Raw genomic sequence first — 25,360 nt, 5'->3', positions numbered from 1 at the left:
TCATAAAAATATAGTTACATCCTAAGTTATTACGTGGGCGAGTGTATCAGTAATTAGTTCTCATTCAATGGAAATATACAAGCATAGAGCAAATTCCAGAGGAGGTTTTGTCCCCTTATTGTTTTATTCAGCTGTATTATGTTATTCTTTGGTTTAGACCAAAAAAAAAAAAAATTTTGGGGATGTTGTTGGACATCTTCATCTCTCTTAAGACAGCAATATGTGAACAGCCACTATTAAGCGGTAAACTTACTGTTTATATATCACTTATGTAGCAGTTTGTAGTCAATAAATGTAGTTCAAAGAAGACACTGTATGCAGCATATCCTGTAGAAAAGATGTCTAGTGCAAATTAGTCAGTATACCTAATACAGAAAATGCCGAAATATACAGCTGCTATCATCCTTAAATGGTCATGTGTTGAAATCACTGCAGTGCTTTTGGGTTTTAGGTACTCTGAAGTGAGGTAACGCACACTGGGAATGGCAGCGGTACAGCTGAAATGTGCAGGAACTGCAGTAATAATGCACTTACTCTGAAGATAATAAATGAGGGGACTAAATTTTATTACTAGTAAGTGTTCTTTGGCTGTGGACTTACACAGGTTTTTTCTTTACATGAGAAGAATTATTTCATAAAAGTTCTATGCTTCCCAAGCAATGCAGATAGAGTTAGCAGAACACAACTCCAGTCCCTTTTAGAGCAGGAACTGTCCTAATCTAGTTTCTGCAGCACTGTGTGCACCTCCAGCAAAAAATGTGAGAATTCATAACCAGTTTACACAATAACAACAGCAATAGGCAAGGATTGTAATGCCAGCACTACTGCTCTTCTCAGGCTTTTCAGCTTGCTTTCCATTTTTAAGCAGATTCCCAGAACACGGCTATCTGGATGACAGCTGCATTGAAATACAGGTATTGATAATCTTGAAATTCTAGGTTGTTTAAAGAAGATCGATAGATTTCATTAAAAGAGACTGAAAAGTATAAAAATAGGTCACTGAGTTGGTTTACTGTCTATATAAGAGGACTTACTGTTAATATGTATCCAAATGCATTATTCAGACCAAAAAAAGATTGAAACAAAAATATTTGAGAATTGGAACTCCTAGGAACAATCACACCAAACTCTGCAAGTATCCTTCTGTGTTAATCTGTGTAGCAAATTAGGAGGAAATGAGAAAGCCATTAGAGAGTGTGAATGGGATGGGTTACCGTGTGCTGCCGAGGGAACAGCTAAGAGTGTAAGATAGGCAAGGAGCAAGAAGAATAATTCCAGCAACAGAATAATTTTTTGCTCACCCCCATGATCATATTTATTAGTTTTATTTTCTCCTGTGCTCTTGAATAAGACACACAAGTACTGCAGTGATGCAGTCAGAATGTTCAGGATGAAAAGAAAGGCAACTCACCACTGAGGAGGCATCTCCACAGGGACGAAATTGCGGTGGCACAGATGCACGAAGGCGGCAGCCGCGCGGCAGGCGGCCCGCAGCTCCTGCGCCCCGCAGGTGTCCGACCTGCACATGGTGTGGAAGGGCTGGGGGTCCACCTGTAACACAGGGGTGCAGAGGAGTGCGGTGCAGGGGCAGCACACAGCTCCTGGCAATAACCTGCAGGGAAACCTGTGGAGTTCAGTCATCTGTGTCTCCCTCCCCTCCTGCTTGTGTTAGCACCATTCACAAACCTTTGTTCTCTTCCCAGTACTGAGGGGTTTACTTGTAGTTCCAAATTCTAGACCTGCACATTAAACAAAGGCATGCCACTATTTTGTGGATGTCAGGGATCTTAACTTATATTTATGGTGATATAACACCTATTTTCTATGTCTGGATTATTGCTCTGATTACTTCCAAAGTGATCTGCAACTAAACTTCAGTATCCTTGCAACAATTACACGTAGTCCTTTGAAATCTGACATTTGGGTATCCCCAAATGCTCACTGAGGTTATACTTACAACTTTGAAACAGTTTCTAAGAAGTGAATGTGGCTCTACAAAAAACACTTTGCAGATGTTTTGCTTGGCTGTAATTGGACATGGCTTCACTTTCTTCTGTACAGGACTGCACTTGTTCACCTGGGTAAACAGAATTACTCAAGTTGGTGGGGTTTTTGTTTTAGTTTTTGTGGGTTTTTCTGGTGTTTGTTTTGGGGTTTTGTAATTGTGGGTTTTTTGTTTTGGTGTGTGTTTGGTTGGTTGTTTTTTTTAATCAGTGTAGTGTGAATTCTCCAGATTTCCAGTGTGGGATGGTTTGAAGGAAGATAGAGGCAGCTTGTACACTGTACACTGCTCTAACATTTATTGTCCATTAATATTGAGAAGTACCTTGCACTCTTCATAAAAAAAAAAGTATGTCTCATGAATATTACAGACTACAGGCAGTATTTCCTTTTCCCATTGATTTTGTTATTCACTGCTAACGCAGTCAGTAGTTGGCTAGCTGTCTGAACTTTTATTCTGTATGGCGCCTCCTGGTAGTGAGTTGCCAGGCTGAGTTTACAGTTTGATCCAGAGCCACTGACTGCTTTTAGTTCAGGTTTCAATACCTGGCCAGATTTAACCTGTATTACGTATAGTTGTGCTAAATCTGCTGCTATGTACACCTGTGTGTTTTTGTGTTTAGATTATTTTCAGCTGGTGGTAAATTAATGAAGGTTCTCTTTGAAGCAAAGAGATATGATGTTACTGGTATAGAAGAGTTACAACAACACTTATGATAGCTATAGGAAGACCTTTTATGCAAGTTAATAACTGAATCAGTAGCAGCTAATCCTCAAAAAAAGTCTGAGGTGGTATGGGGATGGAGAGCAACTTTACTGCTTACTCGCTTCTAAAGTTTTGTTTCTTGACAATATGAAAAGTAGGAAGAACAAAAAAAAAGTGAAGAGGCTCAACATACCAGCTACAACAAACAGTCCTGAAGAAAACTTCAAGAGGGAAAACTTCCTGGTACAAACTGTACATGCAGATTTATCCCAGACCAGGTACCACCTGGCTCTGCATTCCAAAAGGATGGGCTCTAAGCAGGAAAACATCCAATGTACTTGGTTCCAACTTAAGTTCCTGTTAAGAGCAGAAGCAGCCTCTCTGTTTTACCTCACCACTTCAGCTCGATGTCTATTTACAGGGAATTTTGTATGTTTTTTAGCAAATTTACCAACACCTATTCCCTGGTTAAACACTGAAAAACAAATTATATACAGTATGTTGCTGTTTTCACTGTCTGGCTTTAGTTCAGCCAAGCCAGATGACTATGTCGGGTGCTCCCTGTTGTGCTCCAGCGCCACTGGTGATTGCAGGGAAAGCGGCTTTCAGCAAGTTACCTGCCAGCTCTGCGTGAACTCCTGCACATCGTCTGTGAGGGAGCCATTAGGAAGTGTCCACTCATTTCCAGCTTCATTGTCATTGGTACCAAAAAGCCCAGCTGAAATACCTGGAATGAGATTGGAGTAAAATAGTAGTTCTCATGAGAAGAGGGAGGAAAATTTTAGAAGCCATCTGTGTGCTCTCATTGTTCTATACAGCAGAGCTCGGCTGTCTTGTGGCGGAGGAAAGGAGCTCCCAGGCACCCATGTGGATTTTTCTCAGGGTGCATTGCCACCTTGTTTGTTGGCTGCTCATTTGCTTCTCTTGACCAGATCAGGACACCTTATCCATTCTCTACTAATCTCTAGAACAGGGTGAGGCACAGGGAAAGGAACATATTCCAGGTACACCAAAGACCCTGGAAGCTTTTCTGTCTCTTTTGTGCTCTGGCAGGTCTGACAAGCTCAGCCTGCTGTTGAGCAGTGGTTCTCAGACAGGATTTGGGGTTGGGCAGACGGCATCACACCCACCTGCTATTTCTGTCTATTTCATTGCATTGAACCAACAGAAACGGAGGTAAACACTTGCTGTTGTTTCTGGAATGATACGTACTGTGCTTTATTTGGCAGTAACTGGGAATGCCTGGGGCTGTTTCCAGGGTGTGGGTAAATGAAGTGGGAAAAAGCAAGTGCAAGACAAGCCCCAGGTGAGTACTGCAGGTGATGATAACTCAGAGATACAGAAAAAAGGACAAACAGCTGACAATAGCTGTGTGAGTGATACTCACCATGGTGCCAGCCAGCCAGAGTGACTGTACAGAGATCAAACCGAAAGTCACAGGAGACAGAAATTCCTTCCTGATTCGACACTTCTATTGTGTTGGCTTCGCTCCTTGAATTAGTGCTGTTCTTTTCAAGGGATTGATCCAGTACTTGGCAGTTCTCGTCCATGAAGGAGAAGTTATACATGTTGGCTATCTGGTTTAAAATGAAAATGCAATTTCAAATATATCACAGTGAAGGTACATGACAGGCAAGCTCAGTCTGTGTCTGCAGGTGGGATTGGGTCAATTTTGCTCAGCCCAGACTTAGGGAATAGGAACATGGCCATGTTAAACTTCTGGAAGAGCAGAAAAGCACAAAGCCTCCCAAGTACACCAAGGCTATGGGCCAGTTTGTTCTCCAGATCCCTCTTAGACTGTGTGAAAGGAAACCTGAAAAGTTAATTCAGCCTCTCTTATTTTATCTACCCAGAGGGCAGAGAAGCAGCCCTTGGGTTAAAAATGTTTGGGTTTTTTTGTTTGTTTTGGAGAGTTATTCCCTGATTAAAAAGTGGTTACTTCCTAACACATCTGAGAGCTGTTCCAATCCAGTTTGAGCATTTACATATATATATATATTTATAGGTTTGGTTTTGTTTTGATTGGTAATTTATGGTCTGGAAAGGAAGAATGTTTGACTTCCTGTCCTACCTTCAGTCTTGGGTAGATATCGATCACAGTCTGGTTCATCTCCACGTACAGTGATCTTGAGTTATTAGCTTCCTCATTTAGTATTACAGTGAAAGTATTGTGAACAAAATCCTTGGCAAGAAGTACGCTGCACTTTGATACCAAATCATAAATTCTTCCATCAAAAGTCATAAGATGCTTGGTCCCCATTAACATAGCGTGATCTAGAGAACGATATTTCAGAAGAGACATCTGTGAGTTTTCCACATAGCAGTAAGTGCTGTGCCATTACTTGCATACTGAACATAAACAGCTTCTGGCTGGCATAATGTTAAAATAATTTCTCTTGCCATTATTTCCAGAAAGGAAACAATTGAGTAATCTCTTTTTTCATTATAGATCCACCTGAGTGTCCTGAAACTTTGAGAAACATGAATTAGGATTCAAAGCTCATCTTGATGTATAGCCGTGCTACCTGGTAGGCATACTTGTAGGTGTGTGTACCCCCCTCATATACACATTATACATTTTATGCGCAAAACAGCAATAATATTAACTGTCTAAAAAAGGAAATACCCTGCCAAAGCAGAGCATCAAACAATCGCAGTCTAGGAACCTGCTGATGTGTCACCCAGACTGCGTGGGCACTAGGACTGACCTCCAGTGCCCTCCTTTGTGCTGCCTACTGGGAGGAAACCATGAAAATGGCTCTTCCTAGAAAAGCTGTTATCCATAAGGGACAGCTGGGCCCACTAACAGTCTTTTAGCATTTGCATTTACCAATGCTTTTGCAGGTAATGCTGTGCCTGAAGATTTGGTGGGGCTGAGCTTTTTCATCCTAGAGTCAACAGAGGCGATGTCACTGGTTTCAAAGGATGGACAAGACCCAGGGCCAACAGGTATGACAGGCACCGAACCACAGCGTTGCCTCCCCAGAGCACACAGATGAGATGGGTAAATGCCTCCTGCTGATTTCTACTCTCAACACAAAAAAGTGTCAAGAGTTGGAAAATTTGCATTAATATTAAGTAGAGGAGTGTTTATTGCATGTCAGCTTCACACAAAATGTTGCCACTCTACAGGTAATTATTGTTTTACGAGAAAGACTATATATAAAATTTATAGGAAAATTATTAATTAAGTATCATCTCTGTTTAAACTACTATTCCAAATATGTTTTGTAAAACTCAGAAGTAAGTGGAAACAGACCCAGTTACAAACCAAAGCAGCACTCCTAAAGGGCTTACATTCAAAGGGACTCTCCATCATCCGCCGTTTGAATCTGTAATACTCTGCAACTATGTTGATGTTGTAGAGGTCTTGGAAAGGCCTCATTAGCTTTTCTTCAATGAGATAATTAGTGACATTTGCCAGATCCAGGGAGCGGTCTGCTTTAGGAAGCACTGGCAGTTTGACTGCCACTGAACAGTTCCTGTAGAATACAAGCAAAAGAGCATGTGCCTTATCTGTTCAGCTGATAAAAGGCAGTTGCTTTATTATGAGAAATGGGGAAGTGAAATATTCATAAGAACTGCAGTCTGGTTAGAGTGGTAAAACAAAGATACACAGCAGCTAAGGCCTGCAATAACCCATGATGGCCATATATGGCCTGTTATTGTCACTGCTGGTCTCCGTGCTGCCAAGTAGCTTTTTGATGTGCAGCCTGTCCTGGTTGCCATCAAAAATGAACATTACGGCATTATGTGATGTGCCCCAAGCAAAGACTGGTCAGGTGGTTGTTCATACCCCTCAGCACACAAGCTGAAATGAAGACTAACGATGCACTACCTGGCAGCAGGGATCCTGCAAAACCCCACCACTTACCTGGCTGAAAAACTGTAAAGATTGAGTAAGGGCTTCCGGATCTTGCTCACAGCTCTAGAAAACATGGCCTCTGCCCACCTGAGCATCTGCTGTGTCACCTGTTGGAGAGCCAAAGAAGGAGATTACAGACTGCGTTCAGCACAGGACTTCAGGGCAGGGTCAGTATTTGGTCATGAGATCTAAATCAACCGTCAGTAAAATACCGCTTCAGGCCCTCTTGCATTTGTCATTGGCTGACAGCGTCTTGTCATTTAGAGGTTAAAAGATGAGTCACTATAGCAACAAATCATGGACAGAAATGCATCCTTCCTAAAATAAAATTACTGAAATTACAGCAATACTTCACTGAGTTAACGTGTGTCAGTAGCTTCCAAAGGATTGATCTCTTTGTTAACATAAATTGGTGCCATGATATATCCTTTATGCTCTTCTTTTCTACTAGAAGAGCCCAAACCTATTTGTACATTATTTATCGGAATCACAATGGAAGAAAAGCAGAAGCTACATGAATGACAAATCGCTGCTGCTGTGATTTCAACCCAAACTGGTAAAACCAACCTTTCCTCCAGCTGGAAAAGTCCTGCTTTCAAAGCAGGACAAATAATTCAAGAACAGTAAATTAGCTGTGCAGAAACTTGTTATGTGGAAAAATAATCACACTATTTCCCTGAACAAAAATATTTAACAGTTTTTGTCTATCCATAGTTTGAAGCTGAGACTTATTTGTAAGCCTTATTTTTCAAACCATTAAAAACGAAAAATCGAGTTATACCGACCATATCCAAGCCTGCTTTCACACCCTTTAATGCCATCTGGATTGGCTCCATCAGCCACACATCTTTCACAACCGTGGGTAAAAAAGCCTGGATTTTCTGCATGTACTCTTCTGTCTTCTCTTGCCAAACTTCATCCAGTGGCTTTGAGGTTACGTCGTAGTAGGCGTCCTTCAAGGTTGTTAATGGCTCTGAAGCAAACACATCCCATGAAACAAACCTCAGTGTGTTAGGAAGTGGCTGGCTGGCTGTTTATTTGGTTGTTTCCCCACAGCTCCCAGCAGGAGGGAAGGACAGACACACAGAACAGAACAGCAGCTTGGTTTTCATGGCATCAGGTGCATTTCACAGCTGTGTGCATGGGCACCATCTTATGGAAACCTGAAAGAGGAATTTAGCTACGGCCCTGATCCACTCGTGCGCCTTATTCTAAAAACATTGCTGCTTTCCAAAATAAACACAAGGAATGCTCTGCAGTGTGCCACCAACAGAGCTCCACAGCTCAGCCTGCTCAAGGAATAACAGGACAGTTTGGTCACAACTGATTTCAAACACAGTATATCAAATAAATCGCATTTTTGAATGGGAAGAGTCTAGAGGTAAGTGGCCTAAAGTGAGGTTTTAATCTTGGGAGAGCTGAAGGTTCTCTCAGCTAATTGCAGCTGACCACATTTCTCAGTGGTTTCAAAATGGGCCATAGGCCACTGAATTAGTGACTGCCGGACAGACTTAGGAAAAACAGATGAAGTGAAATCCGATTAGTACAAGCATTCAAAACTTAAGGATGGCTTTGAACAGTCCTTGGGGACGAAATGCTTGCCAGGGAACTGTGAGCACAAACGCTTCAGCTCAGCAATTTGGGCTCTGCTCTCATGCGCTGGACCCCAGGCTCCCGTGTCCAAGGGAATGCCTCTCCAATAATCCCATGAGAAAGGTGGTTACACCAAGGTTACTTAGAGCTTATTGCATCACTCTGTAAACTAAGAGCCAAGGTCAGCAATTTTTGCCAGATCAAAACAGAAATGTTCGTGCTATTATACTCCATTTTCTTTTGCCCTGCACTGACATTGTCCTTATTCTCCTTGCTTTGCGTGATTTTGCTTACTTTGCAATTCATTCTGCATTTGCTGGACAGTGTCTTGAACTTTATCGAGGTAAAGCGGGAGCTTGCTTCTCAGGATCTGCCTGGTTCCGCTTTGCTTCCACACCTGGGCGACAGCTCTGGCCACGCTGTGGAGGAATCCTGCAGCCTTGTGCAAGGCTGTCGAAGGCCAGCCAGCTGCTTCAGCCAGAAAATCAACTTGCTGCACCTACAGTGGTTCCCCAAAAAACAAATACCAATATACATGGTGATCACAGCCAAAGCTTTGACTCCATCCCAAGGCAATTCTGAACTCCTCAGTGTTGGTGCAGATATAGGAGCTTTACCAGGAAATGTGCTTTTTGCCAATGTATGAATTGCAGGTTAGCACAGGATTAAGCATTTAAAGGTTTGAGCAAAACAAAATGACTGCATACAATATAATGAGTTTTAATTAATGACGTACAGATACTTACTGATCTCTTGAATCTCCACATGTATCCGTCAAACTTCTTCATCTTCTCCAGCAGTTTGGTTTTCAGAAGGCTCCCAATTTCATTAAGTTTGTGCTGTGAGAAGATGAATAAAACCCTTGAATTTATGAGTTAGAATTGCTTGTGCTGGGTCCAAATCACTCAGAGTTTGTACTAGTTTAAATGCCAGCAAAGATCCTCCCACTGCTACAGGGAAATGACTTCCGTGTTATTCAGTGGTTGGAAATGGGAACAGAAGAGTCTTAGGATGAAACACCAAAAAGCCTCCTCCAAGTATGTGAAACCCTTTTAGATGCAAAAGCACACTCAGGGATTCTAATTGCAGTTTTGTTACTGTTGTGCTGAGCTGCCCTGGCCCACCTCTGCCACTCTTTACTTACCCTCTTCAGAAGATGCACCCTTTAGGAGAGGGTCCTGTATTTTCTATGATTTCTAGGTATGGCTGAACCTTTTAATTCTCACCATGGCATCTTTTCACACCAAAGTCAAAAACTATGTTTAAAAACTGCATAATTCCCCCTTTTGCCTGGTTACTCACCGAAGGTCACACGTGAAGCCTACCTGAGAGGTGCTCCATCAAACTGAAAAGATTAAACAATATGCTGGAAAAACCACACTGCAATTAACTGCAGCTGAAGGGTCTCACCTCAGTCTTAAGAACTGGATCCCCACATCCGTGGGCCAGAAAACTCAGGCTTCCATTAACAGCTGCGAGAGTCATTTGTCCCATGTTTTCTTGCCTTTCACCATTGATGCTGAGGTAGGTATTGATGGTTGCCATCTTTTGCCCATCTGTACAAGCACTGAATTCCATTCCTTCTTCCAAATCCCCTTAGAGAATGAAAAGAGAGAGCTTGGCTTACAGGAACAACGCTGAGAGACATTGTTTCAAAGCCAGCTCTTTAATTACTTAGGTGATGAGTCAGTGGCTGAGTGTGTTTTAGGTGTTTGTGAAAAAAAAACCAACAAAAAACCTAGAGGAGATAAACAGGAGAAAATGAGATCAATGTCAGTGTGTGATTCTTTTGTGTGGCTTGAGAATGATTGACAAATACTGATATGCTACTTGAAGTACTAGATAAATCTAAATAATTCACTCAGTCATAGTGATTTGCAGGCTTTTTTGTGCTTCAGTCTTCCACTGTCCCTTGTTGCTGATGTTTCCGAACTGCTTAGACCATAAATGAAGGTGTCAGTCACACGTTCACCCATCACACATAAGCTGTTTCTGCCCAAGTACTGATGAGCATAAGCAGAAACGGTTGGCAAAGTGCACACAGAATCTGGGTTGAGAGAGCTGAGCTGAATCATTTCTACAAACTTCTGACTTCAGTAATTCAGAAGCTAATGGTCTTAATCTCAAAGGCATCACAGCACGTGTAAGTGAGGCCGTGCACCTGAGAGAACCTTCCCCTGCAGAAGTGCGCAGTGGTGACTCTGTAACTGCAAGCAGGGCTGGGATTGCCACAACACGAGTTTCAGACAGCTGTCACGCCACCAAATCTACCTGGTCTGCACAGAAATGTAGCCGAAAGGTGGATGAGTCACAACAGAAGGCGCTTGCAGCAGGTCTCATTCCATCAAACTTCAGTCATCTAAAAGTTCGGCACAGCCCAGTTCCCTCTGTTGTCAGTCAGAACTGAGAGAATCCCCTGCAGAGGGTGATTCCCCACATCCTATATTTCATATACAGGTTTCAGCATGGGGCTGTCAGCCTCTTTCCCTTCACTGGAATTGGAATGTAACAATTCTCTTAAATGAGGCACAAAACTTTAGGATGGCTAAATCAAAATGAAATGAATCCTACGTTTGATCACTATCTATTATAATCCTCCCCTGGCTAGTAATCATTCAAATGTCTCCCAAGCTGACTTTTGTATACCAAGCTTTGAGCTTCAGCTTTTCATTATCGAAAGACCATGGCTTGAATTGCCATGAAACTGAGCTAGCTTGGCACCAGAGCCACAAACCCTTTCTGCCCACCTCTTCATACCAGTGACAGCTGTGACTCATGGAATCACTTAATACCTCAAGTTGGACGGGACCCACAGGATCACCAAGTCCAACTCCCTGATCCTTATAGGACCAGCTAAAACCAAATCATACAACTATCAGAGTGGTCTGGGAAGGTACATACCTTTCAAATACCCCATGTAGCACTGAAAACACTCCTTTCCTTTCGAAGCAGCTACTTTTACTTTCTCTTTCTGATCCATACTCCCCTCCACCAGGATCTGGCTCTGAACAGATGAGGAAGCAGCAGTTCCTGTCAGGCCCAGCCTAATATCTTCAAAGGCTCTGAACTGCAGCCATAAAGGAAAGACATTTATTCAAAGCCACGGCACAGAATTAATGAATGTTCAGAGATGATGCTCAAATATCAGTGCTCCCCAGGGAAAGGTTAGTGAGGAGGAAAATGTTTCCCAACGCTTGTACACAACACAGGAGTTACGCTCTCCAGAGAGGCACAAGCATCGGGAGGATTGGTCATGAGCCGAAGGACCGGACAGCACGAGGCTGTGAACAAAATGTCAATGGTAGCAGGGAGAGAAACAGACCCTGCGTTCCCTGTGAGGCTGCTTGTTTGTGCCATGTATTCCAGAACAAAGAACACAGCTCAACCAGAGCAGCTGATACTTCTTTCATCTCTTGTCTTGGCCTGTTACTAATTAAATCATCGCTTTGTTAAGGGGTGGCCTGCTGTCTCATTTAATTATGACTGACCACCCACATTGCTCCTAATTAAGAGTTTGGATGGTGCTGACCATACTAGTTTTCTGCCTCACTCTGTTGCCACTATGAGCTCCTCCACCTTATTCATTTCACAGAAATTTAAGAGCAAATGGCAAATAGAGGGAGAGAGAAAAAGGAGGAGATTTGCCTCAGGATGAGCATATTAGCTGTTCTGTGCCCTTCTTAAGGCCATTCTTTTTTCCTGGCAAATGATGCTTTGTGCGAGTCCCACATTCTGTTTCCTTTTTTCTTCCTTTGTTATGGTGTAAAAACACACGCCTCACCAAACAGAGCAGTGGTGCTGAAGATGGTGAGCTATAACACACAGCCTCTTAAAACCTATATACTCCAGCTGATGCACAGTTACGATATTTGTCCCTGAGCTCTGCAGATAACTAATGTTGTGTCTTCCTTTCTCTCCTGATCACGCTGCGTGTGCATTGCATAACTGCTCCTTTGAAAACACAACTACACAAACCAGGAGTATTTTGTGTTGCCTGCTGTTTGAAAGTTCCTGGCTGCACCCGATCAGTTTGGAGGACAGATGGCATCAGGCCTTCAGAAACAAAACCCAAAACCCAGTGCCACGAAAATAAAAGAAAAACTCACTTCAATTTCCAAAGAATAGTTCTTCACATCAGCTGTGCTCTGGTTTTTTAAGGATACTCCAACCCAGCCCTCATCTCTCCCATGGCCAGCAAGGTGGAATCTGCCCTCCGATTGCAAAATGATGTCATCTTTGTTGAGCTGGTGTTTTCCAGAAAAAACAATTACCTAAGTATGAACAAAAAAGGTATTAAAGCTTAATTCTTCCAAAGAAATAGGCTCTGCATAGAGTAGTGAGAGGTTGTACAATGTTAGCATTCTCATGACATCACACAATGAAGCGATGTACTTTCAGAAACCAGCACATCCTCCTTCTCACAGTACGGTCTTCATTACAGCTTCAGGTTCTGGGGTATAACAAAGCATCTTCGGTGACAATAGCTGGAATATATTTTATTCAAACACGTGCATTTTTCTCTGTTCTTACGCTTCCCACCTACTCCAGCCAGGCATTTTGAAGGATGCCTTTGAAGAAAAGGATCCAAAAGGATATAGAGGCACCTGATTTTGGAGTGACCTCATGTATATTTTTAGCATTATAAACAGACTCTGACACATCTTGGTCCTGGGAAAAGTGTTCATTGGCATCAAATAGGGCTGCTGTTGCCCATCGCTAACAAGGTGTGTGGCAGCAAACGAGGAATTCAGCTGAGATGCGTAATAGCCACAGAGGACTGGGAAGAGACCACATTTACTACAAGTTCAATGTTTTGTGTTTGTTGTTAATATTAATTGGCAACTTGGGGGTCCAATGTGCACCTAAGGAAGATAATGGATGGGTCTTTGGTTTCTGTGTATAATATAAAAATAAATGACAACTAGAAGGTTACGCTAAGGTCCAAAAATCCATCACTAACAGCAGAGCAGCCATAAAAACCAGTGAACTTTTACCTACAGGGGAAGGAAAGCACTCCTATTCCTCTCTAGTTTCCTTTTTGATCCCTTATGAGCCTGTTTTCATATTCTCCAGGAAGAGGAAATTAAAAGACCTTTGAGAGAGGAGTAGGAAAGAAAGAACACGGAGGAAGGGGGAATGTTTATGGTTTTAACAGGACCTATAGAATATCCTACAGTGGCAAACACAACCTTTCTGCCTCAGCCAGGCAAATGACACCGTTTTTTTACAGTGCCTTAGGTTACAGAGTATGGCAATTCTTGTGACAAGTTGCAGCTGAGGAAAACTGCGTCTCCAAATCAGTAATTACATTTAAAGTGAAGTAGGTTCAATGTGTTTATGTGAGACTTACATTTGGAAGGTCACAGAACTCCAAGCTCACGTAGTAGTCCAGGAAAGATGAGTAGTTTGTTTCTGTTTTACCCAGAATCTTCTGTTTGGTGCATGAGGTCAGGAAAATATTTTCCAGAACAGCTTCTAACTGAAATTTATCAGGATACAAGAAGTGATTTCTCTGCAATGAACCAAGAAAACAAAGTTAAAACGACAACAGAATCTCAGACACTCCTCTGGGTCCCATCCCAGCTCTCAGCCCCATCCTGTCCCCATTCTGTCTTTTTTTATTCTGGTAGCTTTAGGGTTTTAATGTAACATTTCCAAAATGTAGCATTTCCACTTCACAATGTTTTGGCTTATCAGCAGTTTCTGGTCCCTGTCCTACAGAATTAACTCCACAGTTTTCCAAATTTAGGGCATAAATGAGGCCTCTAGTTTGTAAGAATTCATTTTTTCTTAATTATGCTACATTTAGCTTTATTCCTATGCAGAGAAATATGTAAAAGGCAAAATGAAATAATGGTATTTCACAGAAAGTGGCACTCTACAGGAGCCTTCTTAAAATCCACTCAAACTTACATATAAAAACTAAACAAATTCCCATTATTAAGAACAGCTCCCATAAAAACGGTGAGTTAACAGATACAACCACCTTCTCTTACCTCGTATGTTAGATTGTGTTTGAATTTTTTGTCATCCCAGTTCAGATCTAGATATTCACTAAACAATGCTGGTCTTTGCTCTAGAGACCCACATGCGTGCGCGTGTTCTACACTCAACACTCTGTGAAGCTGGAAGAGGGAAAAATTAAGGCATACACATTAGTAATTTTCTAAAAACTGTGTTCGGCATGTGGCAGAGAAGTACGTGTTCTGGGTGAAACTACATGTCTGTGAGAAGCCCTGAAAGGTCTATATCCATAAGAGACTGCTTCAGTCTCTGTTGAGAAACCTAAGGGGTTGCCGATTCTGCCCTGAGGGAAAGCTGCATCCCAAATACAACCAGATGTGGCAACACGAAACACAATTCTTCACAGCTTGTATTTTTCTTCCTCTGAGACATGAGAAGGTTGGCTTGAAGTAAAAGGTTTTTATATCATAACAAGTGCAGAAAAAATCATTCTGTGAGATTCAAACCCAGAAATCTCACTACACCCATCCCTTCTTAGACTTCAAGACTCATACCTGACCCGAAGCGAGCGTCACACAGCCAGCCCAGGTGGTGACGTCCCTCTTGGACTTGTCCTGCAGGGTCAGTCGGATGTCCGCAGGCTGCCCGCCATTCCCTGCCAGCTGCAGCTGCAACCACAAGAGAAGGGTTTGGCTAGGGAAGCAAGACTAGAACCAGCAGAAGAGCCCGCAGGGTGATGGAGCAGAACGATCCCCACCCAGTGGAGAGAAAAAGAACTAAACCTGGGACAGAACCATGTCACAAGCCATGGAACTCCAGGCGGCCTGGAAGCTCAGGGCCTCAGGCAAACATGCAGGGAAACCGCACTTTCACAACCAAGGCAACAGAAGTCCCGATATCTCCTCTGGAAGCTGCTCTGGGTCTATCATGCACAGCAATTAACGACACCAGTGGAATAATGACACTACAAGAGAATTCCTCTGAATACAACACTTGAGACACATTGACTACGTAGTGAAACACCCTGAGAGCACTCTGTGGCACCACTAAGTACCAAAAAGGCTCCGGATGAACAAACAGAAGACGGCACAGTTTGCACAGCTTATTACTGAGCAGAAACTCTCCGGCCCCAGCAGCTGGAGCGCCTGGTGCACGCAGTGCATTTTCAGACAGAAAATATTCTGTAGTCTTTGATCTTGAAGGATGGTTTGTGGAATTCTTCCTCTTTTTCTCATACATGCTTTGCAAGTGCACCTCACAATGGTATTTTAAAGCCTTTCTAGTCTCATTTATTTTCACACTTGTGTTGCAATTTCCTATATACTCCAAAAATGGGAGTATTTTTGTGGAATGGGAGTTTGTTCATCACTTTGTAGAATACATTTGCCACATTTTTAACATTCTCATTGCTAGGCTGGCCCGTGCACTTATGGTTTCTTACCATCCAAAACAGGTCAGTGCTAAAACGTGCAGACAGATACTGCCAGCTAGCAACAGTTATGCTTAGAAAGGGAAACAACGCTGGTGGTTCGGACACAAGGAGCCCTTGGTGCTCTTTACATTTTTCAGGACGGTATCTGGTTCTGCAGTCCTTTGAGATGAAAGGTACACTAACAGTAAATACAGTGCTACAGCTTTGGATTTTGCAGCCTTTTCGTGATCTCACCTGCTGGTTGTACTTCCTGCCTCTTTGTTCTGACAGGGCACAGACCTCCAGTTGCTTCAGGGTGTAGTTAAAGGGGTGCGCAACAGTGGCTCTGAACCTTGTGCCGTCTCTTCCAAACTTCAGAGAAGATGACACTGATATCTGATGCATATCAACAGATGCAAAAGGAAGTTCTAAAGTAAATGTTGGAATTTTAGCACTTTTCAAAGAAATTAAGAAATTCTAATTCTTTTTGCAGGTACATTGATGTTTCTGCATGGTAACGTATTTTACACACCATCTTTTGTCTTTATTCGTAGAAACATGCAATACTCAGCCAAGGTGCTGCATTTCAGACACACATACAAAGATAGCAGAGTTAGTTCAAGTCGGACAGCTTCGCTATTTAACCACATTTGGAGGTCAATTTAACCAAGGTTCTCCTAGTCATTTTCTGCTATTTTTAAAAAATAATGCTGACTTAAAGAAAAATAAAAACTGGTTTAAACTGTGCCAAAGTTGTCATTCTCACTAATAAAGAGGAGAACGAAAGAATGAAATACAAAAGAGCTTCAACAGAATCAGTAATGCTGAAAATGCAAAGCACAGGTATGTGTCACTTCTGCGTGGGTAAACACAGCACGTCCGTGCAACAGGGAGGCTCTTCATCCTGTTCAACCTCACACTTACTCATCTCTCTTAGATTTTATTTCTTCCTTTGCTTTATTCTTCCCATCTACTCTCAAAAGCTGCCTTGGAGTCTGTGAGAGTGTTGGGAATGGCCTTTATCCGGTGCTTTGAGCCATAGGCCATTGCCTTTGGTTATGCAGCAACATGTGCGGTCACTGCCAACAAAACAAATCATATGGCCTGAAAATGCTTCAAACAAGAATACTGGCTGCTCATCTTTCATAATTATAACATTTTGTATATCCAAAGAGAACAGTTTACCTCCTACTTCAATTCCCTGGCTTGCTTAATGCCTTTTTTTTTTTTTAAAGAAAACAAACAAAAAAACCCCACTTGAAATTCTTGTGATTCTCCTGACATTATTTGCTCTGGGCTGCTGTACCTGCTCCTTCTCATTCCAGACGACAGTAAGATCATCCCGGTGACTGCGTGCCGAATGTTTCACGTGTAAGTTGACCCTGGAATGCCACGGGAAAGGGACGGAGAGAGGGTGGAACAGTTCCACTGTAAGGGAAAAAAAAAAGCAAGTGAGTCTTCCCCACCACAAATCGTGACTGTTCACTTTCTGATGCGGGCACAGGACGTGTTCTCCCACAGGCAGCAGGGCAACTGCTGCTTCCCGGAGCAAACACTCTCTTTGCTCACACAACAGCCACAATGACTTTAGTGGGATGATTTCTGCCAAATATGAAGAAATGTAAGGGAAAACAGGAGTCCTTTATTTCCCAGGAAACAGTAATCACCTGCAAAGATCAAAAGACTGATATCTACACCCAAAGCAACTTCCAGCAAGACATCCAGGAAAAAAAATCTTTCTGAAGCTGAGATAACCCTGCACTAGAAGAGGAACAGCTTACAACTCTCACATAAGTGTATGCAGTTATTTTCAGATAATGCAGCCTTAAAATAAGGGTTTAGCACCTCAAGCTGGCAGCCGGCATCACCAGAGCTCCCTGCAGTACCCAGTGCAGCAGAGTAACAGAATTTACTAGGGTTTTTGAAAAAAACCTCAGAAATGGGTGACATTAAAATAACGAAAAATAAAATTAAATCCAGGAGGGGCAAAAACATACAAAGGAAGAAGAAAACAGGAAAAAAAAATAAAAACAACACAAAAAAAACCCCACAAAAATGAACTTAAACCAAAATGTTTTTATACTCCAAATTCAAAGGGATATTTGGGCAACATTCAGAAAAAATGTTATTTGTGGGATGTGTCTGTTTATACGTCTGGTGCAGTGACTGAAGGACAAATCTGTATGTGGGTCACCTCAAAACCCGTTCCTTCTATCAACTGTGAGAGGTTTGCATTTATTGTGAGCCACCCTGACCAGGGGTTACTGGGTGTGTGAGGCTGAATCCCTCCCAGCCAGGATCCCAGCACTGTGCCTAGAAAGAAAGTAGCCACAATACTTGAGCTCTCTGTTTACCAATGGTGTCTAGTCCAAAACTAGTTCCTAGGTTTCCTTTGCTCTTCATTAAAATACTCAGAAGCAAAAATAAAAATAAACCCAAATGTTTCCTATAATCCAGAACACTTCTGAAATTTGTTGTAAAATAACACTGGACATTTTAATTTGTTGATGACTTCACTCTGGCCAAACTTTTCCCTGGCACTACTGAAGTTTATTTAAGCTTTACATTCCATGTCCAGAAAGCAGAAACAGTGTTCTGAAATGGATGTTTCTAACAGCCAGAGTCATCATGATTTTAAAGCAAATAAGATCTTAGAAGGCCTGGATTGAATCCATTTGAATATACATTTTGAAATCAGATTTATGTGGTTTAGTTTATTTTCTAGTCTGCTATCAACACTGGCAAAAGACTTGAGAAACCCACCCTGAACATCATGACCTCCGAGCAGCCTTGGGAAGAGCCCAGTGTAAGTGCCTGTGACCTTCAGCTCTTTGCCGTCCCACAGAGCGATGTGCCTCAGCGAACGTGTTCTGTTGCCTCTCTGGTAAACCGTCAGGAACACAAGCTGCCTTGGAAGAATTTTTAACTAAAAACAAAAGAGGGCGAACATATTAAATCCCAAGTTGTCTGGAAAGTTTAAAACCTAAGCGTGTAATTTTGATACTGTAAAGTCCTATGGGATCTAGCTTTAGAAATGCATTTATAAAAGGTAGAGTACAATGATACCCTAAAGCCCACTGCTTTTGTACAAGCAGCAATTTGTTTCTACTTGACTTCATTTCTACAGTAAGTCATTACACATAATGGAACATAGATACAAAAATTAGTATCCCCTTTACACTAGTCTTTCCTTATTATATATTTTGATTTTCTGTTTCTCTATGCCATTGAATAATTCTTACAACATCAAGAGCCCCACTGTAACAGAATAAATCCAGCAGATAGCTCAAACAACAGTATCTATTTGTGACATCCTCCTGATTTAGAAAAACCATTATGTGTGGTACCTGCATAATAAAAATTGGTAATTGGCCAGTTTGTAATATATTATTTATTTCTTATATATGTGTTTTGTCTATAGGAGCAAACCAAGCAGTTTATACCATTGGACATCCAACTAATGTAGAGTCAAATGTTTGCTCACACTACTGGAGAAATCAAGGGCTAAGCACCTCACAGTGACTCGGGCTGCATTTGACCTTCACTGTCCGGCAGCCACCACCCTCAGCGCCGTGCTCTAGAAATGTCACAGCCGTGCTCCAGAAATGTCACAGCTTTTGCTGTCTGAGCTGGTGATACCAACCTGGGACATGGTCTGGATTATCTCAATGACATTAGTGTAGCTGTTTCCAGTGAGAGTTAGCTTGGCTGTCACATTGAAATCCCTCTTTTCCATCCTGAGGAAGAGTTTGCCTTTTGCTTCACTCATATCATAATTTACCTTTCCAAGTTTCCATAGAATAAAATTATTTTTTTAAAAAAGAAGAAGAAATAAAAGAGAGAGAAAGATAAAATAATTATTGCGCTCACATTCTTTGTACAGCATGTTAGATTATGGTCCTGAGGAATCTGATTTTGGTCCTGAGGAATCTGATTTTCCCTTACGTTCACATTATAGAAGGCATGGCTACAAAACAGCATAAACTGAATAACACACATAAGAAATTAGTTTTTACATGAGCAGGATTAACTGTGCTGCATTTAACTGACAAATAACCCCATTCATCTTCCTTGCATATCCTTGCTGTTGGGTATTTCTGCACTGCAAACAGCCAATATCCAGAACCGATTTCTGCCCAGTCTCTCTTTTCTTAGTAGCCAGAATAATAAAAACCATTCCTGAGAGGCATCTACTAGAAGTCACAATTAATGCAGAGTCAAATGGAATAAATCCTTTCCAGTAGGTTGAGACTATTAGCATCTTTGAAAACATGAACATCCTCAATAACAACAACAAGGTCAGAGATACTAGTACTAGAAATAATGCAGCTTGATTCCTAAAATACTAAACAAGTCTAATTTGCAATGATGTATGTGATGATAACTTGCAGACGGTTACCTTAGAAGAGAGTTCTGCTGCACTGGGGAAGTGCTGTAGGAAGGGATGAGTCTGGAGTGCTTTTATATTCACCTCTTCGCTAGAGGGAAGAAATACACTTTTGTTCAACAGTATTTCATCAAGTCCACTCTCAGTGACGGCACAAGTTATCCGAGAAATCTCAGAGTCTGCCACAGCTTTAGAGTTACAAACTGCAGTAACTCCCACTGCACGCTCACCCAGCCCACATTATTTGATGCATTCACACAAAGGTAAAGGAGAACAAACAGCAGAGCCACCTCTGACCTCCATGGAAAGCCTGTGCATGCACCCCGGGACGAATGTGGCCCAGTGGACCAGAAATTACTTCAGCTGGTCATTTAGTAGCCATAGGAAATGCGTTAGCTTTTAAAAAAATGTGATAGGTATTTTGGAATCTGACTTTGCAAGCATTGTCATGGCTTCCAGACTTAGAATTCAGAATTCATAGCAAGTTCAACCTACATGACTTTTCAGTGCAAAGGTCTTTTTCTAGAAACTTAAGAAATATCTGAATACTCCAAGGTTGAAAATATTATGCCTCTTAAACACCCTTAAAAGGCTACAGTTTTGTTTGTAAGGTATACCAAATATTTCTGTTCAGACACTTTTGAAGTAAAGAATTACTTGATTCATTCTTCGTTTCTTCAAAGAACTTTGAAAATTTTTAGAAGGCAGAAGAAAAACAGAGAAAATAGCACAGAAGATACAGCCACACTGATATCAGCTTAGAAAATTGAGTGAGTCTCCATCATTTTACAAGGTTCAGCTGTGCCAAAACACTGTACTAAGATTTAAACAGTTATGTCATGTTAAGGTATATTTTTAAGTACTTGTCTTCCTAGAGTTTTATGGATTATTTCACTGCTGCTCCGGTGCTGTGGGGTCAGGCAAAAAGCCAAGCATGCCCAAGCTGGGAGGAGGGGAATCTCTCTGCAGCCCTTCATGAACTTCCCAAGGTGTAGGGACTGTTTGGTGTGACTATTCACTTTATCAAACATTTGTTATCCATTTCACCAGTGCTTTGGTGACTAAACCCATAATGTTTTCCACAGAATCAGAGTGGCCTAATGACAATTTTGAAGAGCTCACAATGACCCTCTTACCCCTGATGATCTTTTTTCCTGCTGATGACAAAGGAGAAGTTCGTGTTCTGTTCCCAGGTCAGCCTCAGAGCTCCTTCAAGTTCATTTTCAGTCAGCACTTCTTGAATTGTCATCTGGGGGGGAGGAAATAAACAAATCACATGCCGTAGCTGCTACTCAGCATTTCACCTAAACTGAGCACAGTCGCTTGACTGACTTAAAACCAGCATCTTGACTGAAGTTTATCATCCATACAGGCCTTCTAGATGCTTTCTAGACCTAAATCAAAAGCATCAAGAGTTGCCTTTTTTTTTTTTTCCTGTGAGTTTCCATAGTCACTTGCATTATTGACAAAGATTAGCCTTACTTTCAGTGTATCCTTATCTGATTTAAGCCTAGAGGCACAGGTTCTTGTTTATGTCTCCTTCACTCTTCTTTTTCATATACTGTAAAGATACTGCCTTTCCTTCTTGGTTTTGATGAAACGGAGCTCCACAAATCTTTTACTCCAGGGTATTTTCTTCCTCCTGTAGCTGGGAGCTCATCTACAGGTTTATCCTGAAACTGCTAAAGAATCCCTCTGGGGAAGATAAGCACCACACTTAAATATCAACACATGGTGTGTTTGACAAAGTCTGTGGGAACAGTGATTTCTGATGTCCCATGACTACACACATACCTTACACATGAGACAAGGCACCAAAAGAATAACTATCTCTGTTTTAATTTGTTTTTCACTCAAACATTTAGAGGATGAAAGACATTTCACAAAAGATTGAGGGGGAAGAAGTAGGGGATATATCTAATATATTTCAATAAAATGTTGGCATTGAATATTCTCTTGAAACACACTTAATATGCAGGTTGGATATTAAACTAATGTTTGTTTTCAGAAAAGTCTTTAATCTTGTATCCTAGCTACTTAGCCTCTTATCTGAAGAGAAGGCGATGGATGAGTTGGATGTGCTGTACTACCCTCCAAAAGGGAGGGAGACATTTCAACTGATACTTCTTTCTCCCAAGCGAAGAGCAGGTACAGCTTTTGCTGATCCTATCAAGCAGTTTGGAATACAAATCTATTTCTGCTTATTCAACACCAAAACTTTTTAGGTATCTATGCCACAAATGCTTTAACCAAGCCTAGGAATTCCCTAGGTATAAAGGATAGCTGTTTTCTACCAAAAGTCTTAGTAAGGCATATCAGCCAGGAAGTGATGGTAAATCTATTGTTCTGAAGTGATTAATCCTGAAATACCTGCTCAGTTTCCTTGGAAACAGACCATTAGCTGCATATTTAAGTCAAACAAGGATTCAGTTAAACTGTACCAAATCACCTCTCATCTGCACCTGTATTAACCTGGAGTAATTTCAGTGAGGCTGCTGGAAGCACTCTGGATTTACACTAGTGTATTCAGATAAAAGCTCTAATCAAAGCACAACAAAAGATCTGTGGTTTATTACCTACCTTAAGAAAGAAGGGAAGTCCCAGATGATGGAGCAGTGATATTGAGTGCTTCACCTCTGCCACGAATTCAAATAAACCGTTGAGTTGAAAGTCTGTGTCAACATCCATAGTCACAGTTATATCTTTGTCATCATATTGGATTTCACAGGTAGTCTTGGCTTTGTTTTCTAAATAACAAGAATAAAATAATGCCATTTTGAGGGGCTCATTTTAAGGTATTTCAGTACTGCCTACATAAAATCAATCCAGCCAGTTTTTGGTTTGAGACATTCATTGTGACAAAGTCATCTATTCAGAATGACAAGCACTTTGGCCTGTGGATGGTGGAGTCCTTGAACATACGAAGTCTTAAGTTAACAGAGCTTGTGTACCCACGTACAAGTGACAAGCGAGCTCCCAACAGTAACGTGGTTTTGCAGCTAGAGCGGATGAGCTTGTACAGCCAACTGCAGCACTCGGCAAGAGTAGCCACGTCTTCTAGAGAAGAGCTCTGAGCTGTTCTGACCTCTCGTGACGCCTTCTGTTCCAGCTCCAGCAGACCAACACCACTCAAACATTACTTGAAAGCCTCTCCCCCACTTTCCTACCAGCTTTTCATATTAAAAAAAAAATAAATACAGACTGCTAAGAGATAAAAATGAGATAAGAGATGTGAAAGCCCAAAATTCTTTATGGAGAAGACAAAATTCCAGACATGTCTGCAACCATACTGTGACCACTGTCACTGAAAGCCTGAAAAGCCAACTGTTGTCCTGTTGCTTTTTTCAGAATAGGTGAAGAGATGGTGCCACTAACATTATTATTGATTCAGTGCTTGCCCACCTCCGTAATTCCTACCCTTTGGTGCTCTCACAGTTGTTGGGGTTTTTTTCAACATGAATATGCTCCTGTGTGGGCACAATGTAAATCTGCAGTTGAGAGATGTGCAGGTAGGATTTACGTCAGGGCAAGCTTCGAGGACAGACTGGCTTATGCAGGATGTGTCTGTCTCCTCTCCACACTTTAAACAACAAAAGCCATTTAGAATTAATTTCAAAGCCCACTTTAAACAAAACAGGAATTCACATTTTTTGTGCTCTGTAACAAGGTCTTTTGTGTGATATTGGAATCTTATTTTCTGCAGCTAAGTATCTTGGGGATAACTTGTTTTACCAGGTGTTACCACATGAGATCTTTCCTGGAATTAAAAAAACAAATGTAAAATAACAGATGTAGTTTAAGAATGACAATTTTACTTACATAAAAGAAAAAGCCCCTTTTTAGTTACTGTCAGCAAATCTTAGTCAGTTTGAAGCTGTTGAAAGAATAGTTGAAACATCCTCAAAGAGTTATTATATAGCAAGAACCTGGCAAGGAATGGCAGGTACGCACCTGATTTCTGTAAATGGAGAAGCAGGTTGATCGCCTTGGGGTAGCCAGACGCCTGCAGTGCCTCGCTGCTGTGGACACTTCGGCAAAAGATATCCACTTGGTGACCAACATCGTAGGAGTTGATTGTGTACGTGATTGATGTTTCTCCAGCTGCAATGTGCATGTATCTTTCTTGAGTAGCGTTTCTCCCTTGAAAAACCACATTAATCTGAAAAATGACACGTAGATAGGAGTTCTTGAAATGACATTTTAAAACAGAAGAAAAATGGAAGTGGAAGTTCTCTCTAGTCTATACTTACAGCAAAAATCTATCCATTAACAAAATATCTTAGCCTTTCATTAATCATCTATGACTTTTCCAGTATGAAGTCCATTCAATGGAATGAATTTCAAACCACACCAGCCTCATGGATTTATGTCAAATTCTCATTAGGTTCTCTTTTATCCCACAAAAACATGACTCCCTCTATATAAAGGATCCTTGACCCATGCATACTGCCCAGTATTTACTAGATAGTAGGTACACCAACACTTCCCTGAAAAAGCACTTGGAGAAGTACTTCTTTAAGCATAAAATTCTCACTGAAGAACATAAGAGCAATATTCCAATTCTTGATACAACATGCTGAAACTATTCTCCTGCAGAGTTATATCAATACACACTGTACTAACACTGAGCAGCATGGAATAATCTGGTCCAGAAAACAGTCAAAAAGAAATTTCCCATTTCACTAGTTCAGATTTTAGCCATCCATAGTTTTGAAATATCAAAAAAATCTCAGCTTCCATTCTGTACCTTAGAAAACAGTAGTTTTCATTCAAGCCATGGGCTATTACATTGTAATAAAGGACAATAATTTTAATTAAAAAAAAAAAAAAAGAAGAATGAAACTACCTGTAAAGATGATGGGACTCTGGTTTGTAGCAGCCACGGCCAAGTATGATGGAAATTCCCGGTTATGTTGGTGCTTGTTTCAAACTCCTGGATTTGTCCTTCAAGAACTGTTAGGTGAGCACCATAATGCACTTTCATACTAAAGCTCTTGATCACTTTCAGGATCAAGATGGCCTGTGTGCAACAAAGGTAAATTGTGAAAATGCAGCTTTGTAAAGGCAAAGCTCCTGTTAGGGTTCTTTCATTGCTTCAGGCACTATCATCTCAAAGATGTGTCAAAAAAATTAATCTTGTATAATTTTATAACACAACACAGTTACAGATGTCTTATTTTTAAATGCGATATTATGAAGTATTACGCAGTATTATGAAGCAACTCTGAAAGCTGTGCTATGATCTTATGCATGATGGCATCACAGAAAAGATGATAAAGATGCCAAAGTTAACAACTGAATGAATAAAATTCTACCCTCCTTGACAGTGAGGCAAAAATTCCACCTAAATAGCAAATGCACAAAGTCACATCTACACTTTATTTTCTTTGCCATCTGACTTCTACAGCTTCTGCTTCCATCACGGTGTGATTT

The 25,360-nt window shown here is 41.3% G+C and overlaps 1 protein-coding gene across 2 annotated transcripts in view; it reads right to left on the bottom strand.

The window, feature by feature from the left end:
• Positions 1 to 25,360, bottom strand: part of LOC136108748 (uncharacterized) — a 91,891-nt gene that overhangs the window by 2,586 nt on the left and 63,945 nt on the right. The window contains exons 48-72 of one of the 2 annotated variants that reach the window (XM_071815258.1): positions 24,774 to 24,947; positions 23,879 to 24,086; positions 22,508 to 22,674; positions 21,064 to 21,176; positions 19,940 to 20,018; positions 19,184 to 19,321; positions 18,304 to 18,466; positions 16,847 to 16,968; positions 15,796 to 15,936; positions 14,684 to 14,797; positions 14,162 to 14,290; positions 13,516 to 13,677; positions 12,272 to 12,436; positions 11,067 to 11,232; positions 9,576 to 9,760; positions 8,912 to 9,004; positions 8,460 to 8,664; positions 7,358 to 7,545; positions 6,582 to 6,679; positions 6,005 to 6,189; positions 4,779 to 4,981; positions 4,095 to 4,284; positions 3,325 to 3,434; positions 1,958 to 2,077; positions 1,412 to 1,551 (exon numbers count right to left, since the gene is read on the bottom strand). In XM_071815258.1, the coding sequence (XP_071671359.1) occupies positions 1,412 to 1,551; positions 1,958 to 2,077; positions 3,325 to 3,434; positions 4,095 to 4,284; positions 4,779 to 4,981; positions 6,005 to 6,189; positions 6,582 to 6,679; positions 7,358 to 7,545; positions 8,460 to 8,664; positions 8,912 to 9,004; positions 9,576 to 9,760; positions 11,067 to 11,232; positions 12,272 to 12,436; positions 13,516 to 13,677; positions 14,162 to 14,290; positions 14,684 to 14,797; positions 15,796 to 15,936; positions 16,847 to 16,968; positions 18,304 to 18,466; positions 19,184 to 19,321; positions 19,940 to 20,018; positions 21,064 to 21,176; positions 22,508 to 22,674; positions 23,879 to 24,086; positions 24,774 to 24,947 (3,758 nt within the window). The remainder of the gene's footprint in view (positions 1 to 1,411; positions 1,552 to 1,957; positions 2,078 to 3,324; positions 3,435 to 4,094; positions 4,285 to 4,778; positions 4,982 to 6,004; positions 6,190 to 6,581; positions 6,680 to 7,357; positions 7,546 to 8,459; positions 8,665 to 8,911; positions 9,005 to 9,575; positions 9,761 to 11,066; positions 11,233 to 12,271; positions 12,437 to 13,515; positions 13,678 to 14,161; positions 14,291 to 14,683; positions 14,798 to 15,795; positions 15,937 to 16,846; positions 16,969 to 18,303; positions 18,467 to 19,183; positions 19,322 to 19,939; positions 20,019 to 21,063; positions 21,177 to 22,507; positions 22,675 to 23,878; positions 24,087 to 24,773; positions 24,948 to 25,360) is intronic. The other variant, XM_071815257.1, reaches the window with a different exon arrangement.

This window comes from Patagioenas fasciata, chromosome 15 (genome assembly GCF_037038585.1).
Source record: "Patagioenas fasciata isolate bPatFas1 chromosome 15, bPatFas1.hap1, whole genome shotgun sequence".
Lineage (NCBI taxonomy): Eukaryota > Metazoa > Chordata > Aves > Columbiformes > Columbidae > Patagioenas > Patagioenas fasciata.
The sequence above is the reverse complement of the archived record's forward strand: the minus strand, read 5'-3'. Positions and strand labels throughout refer to the sequence as shown.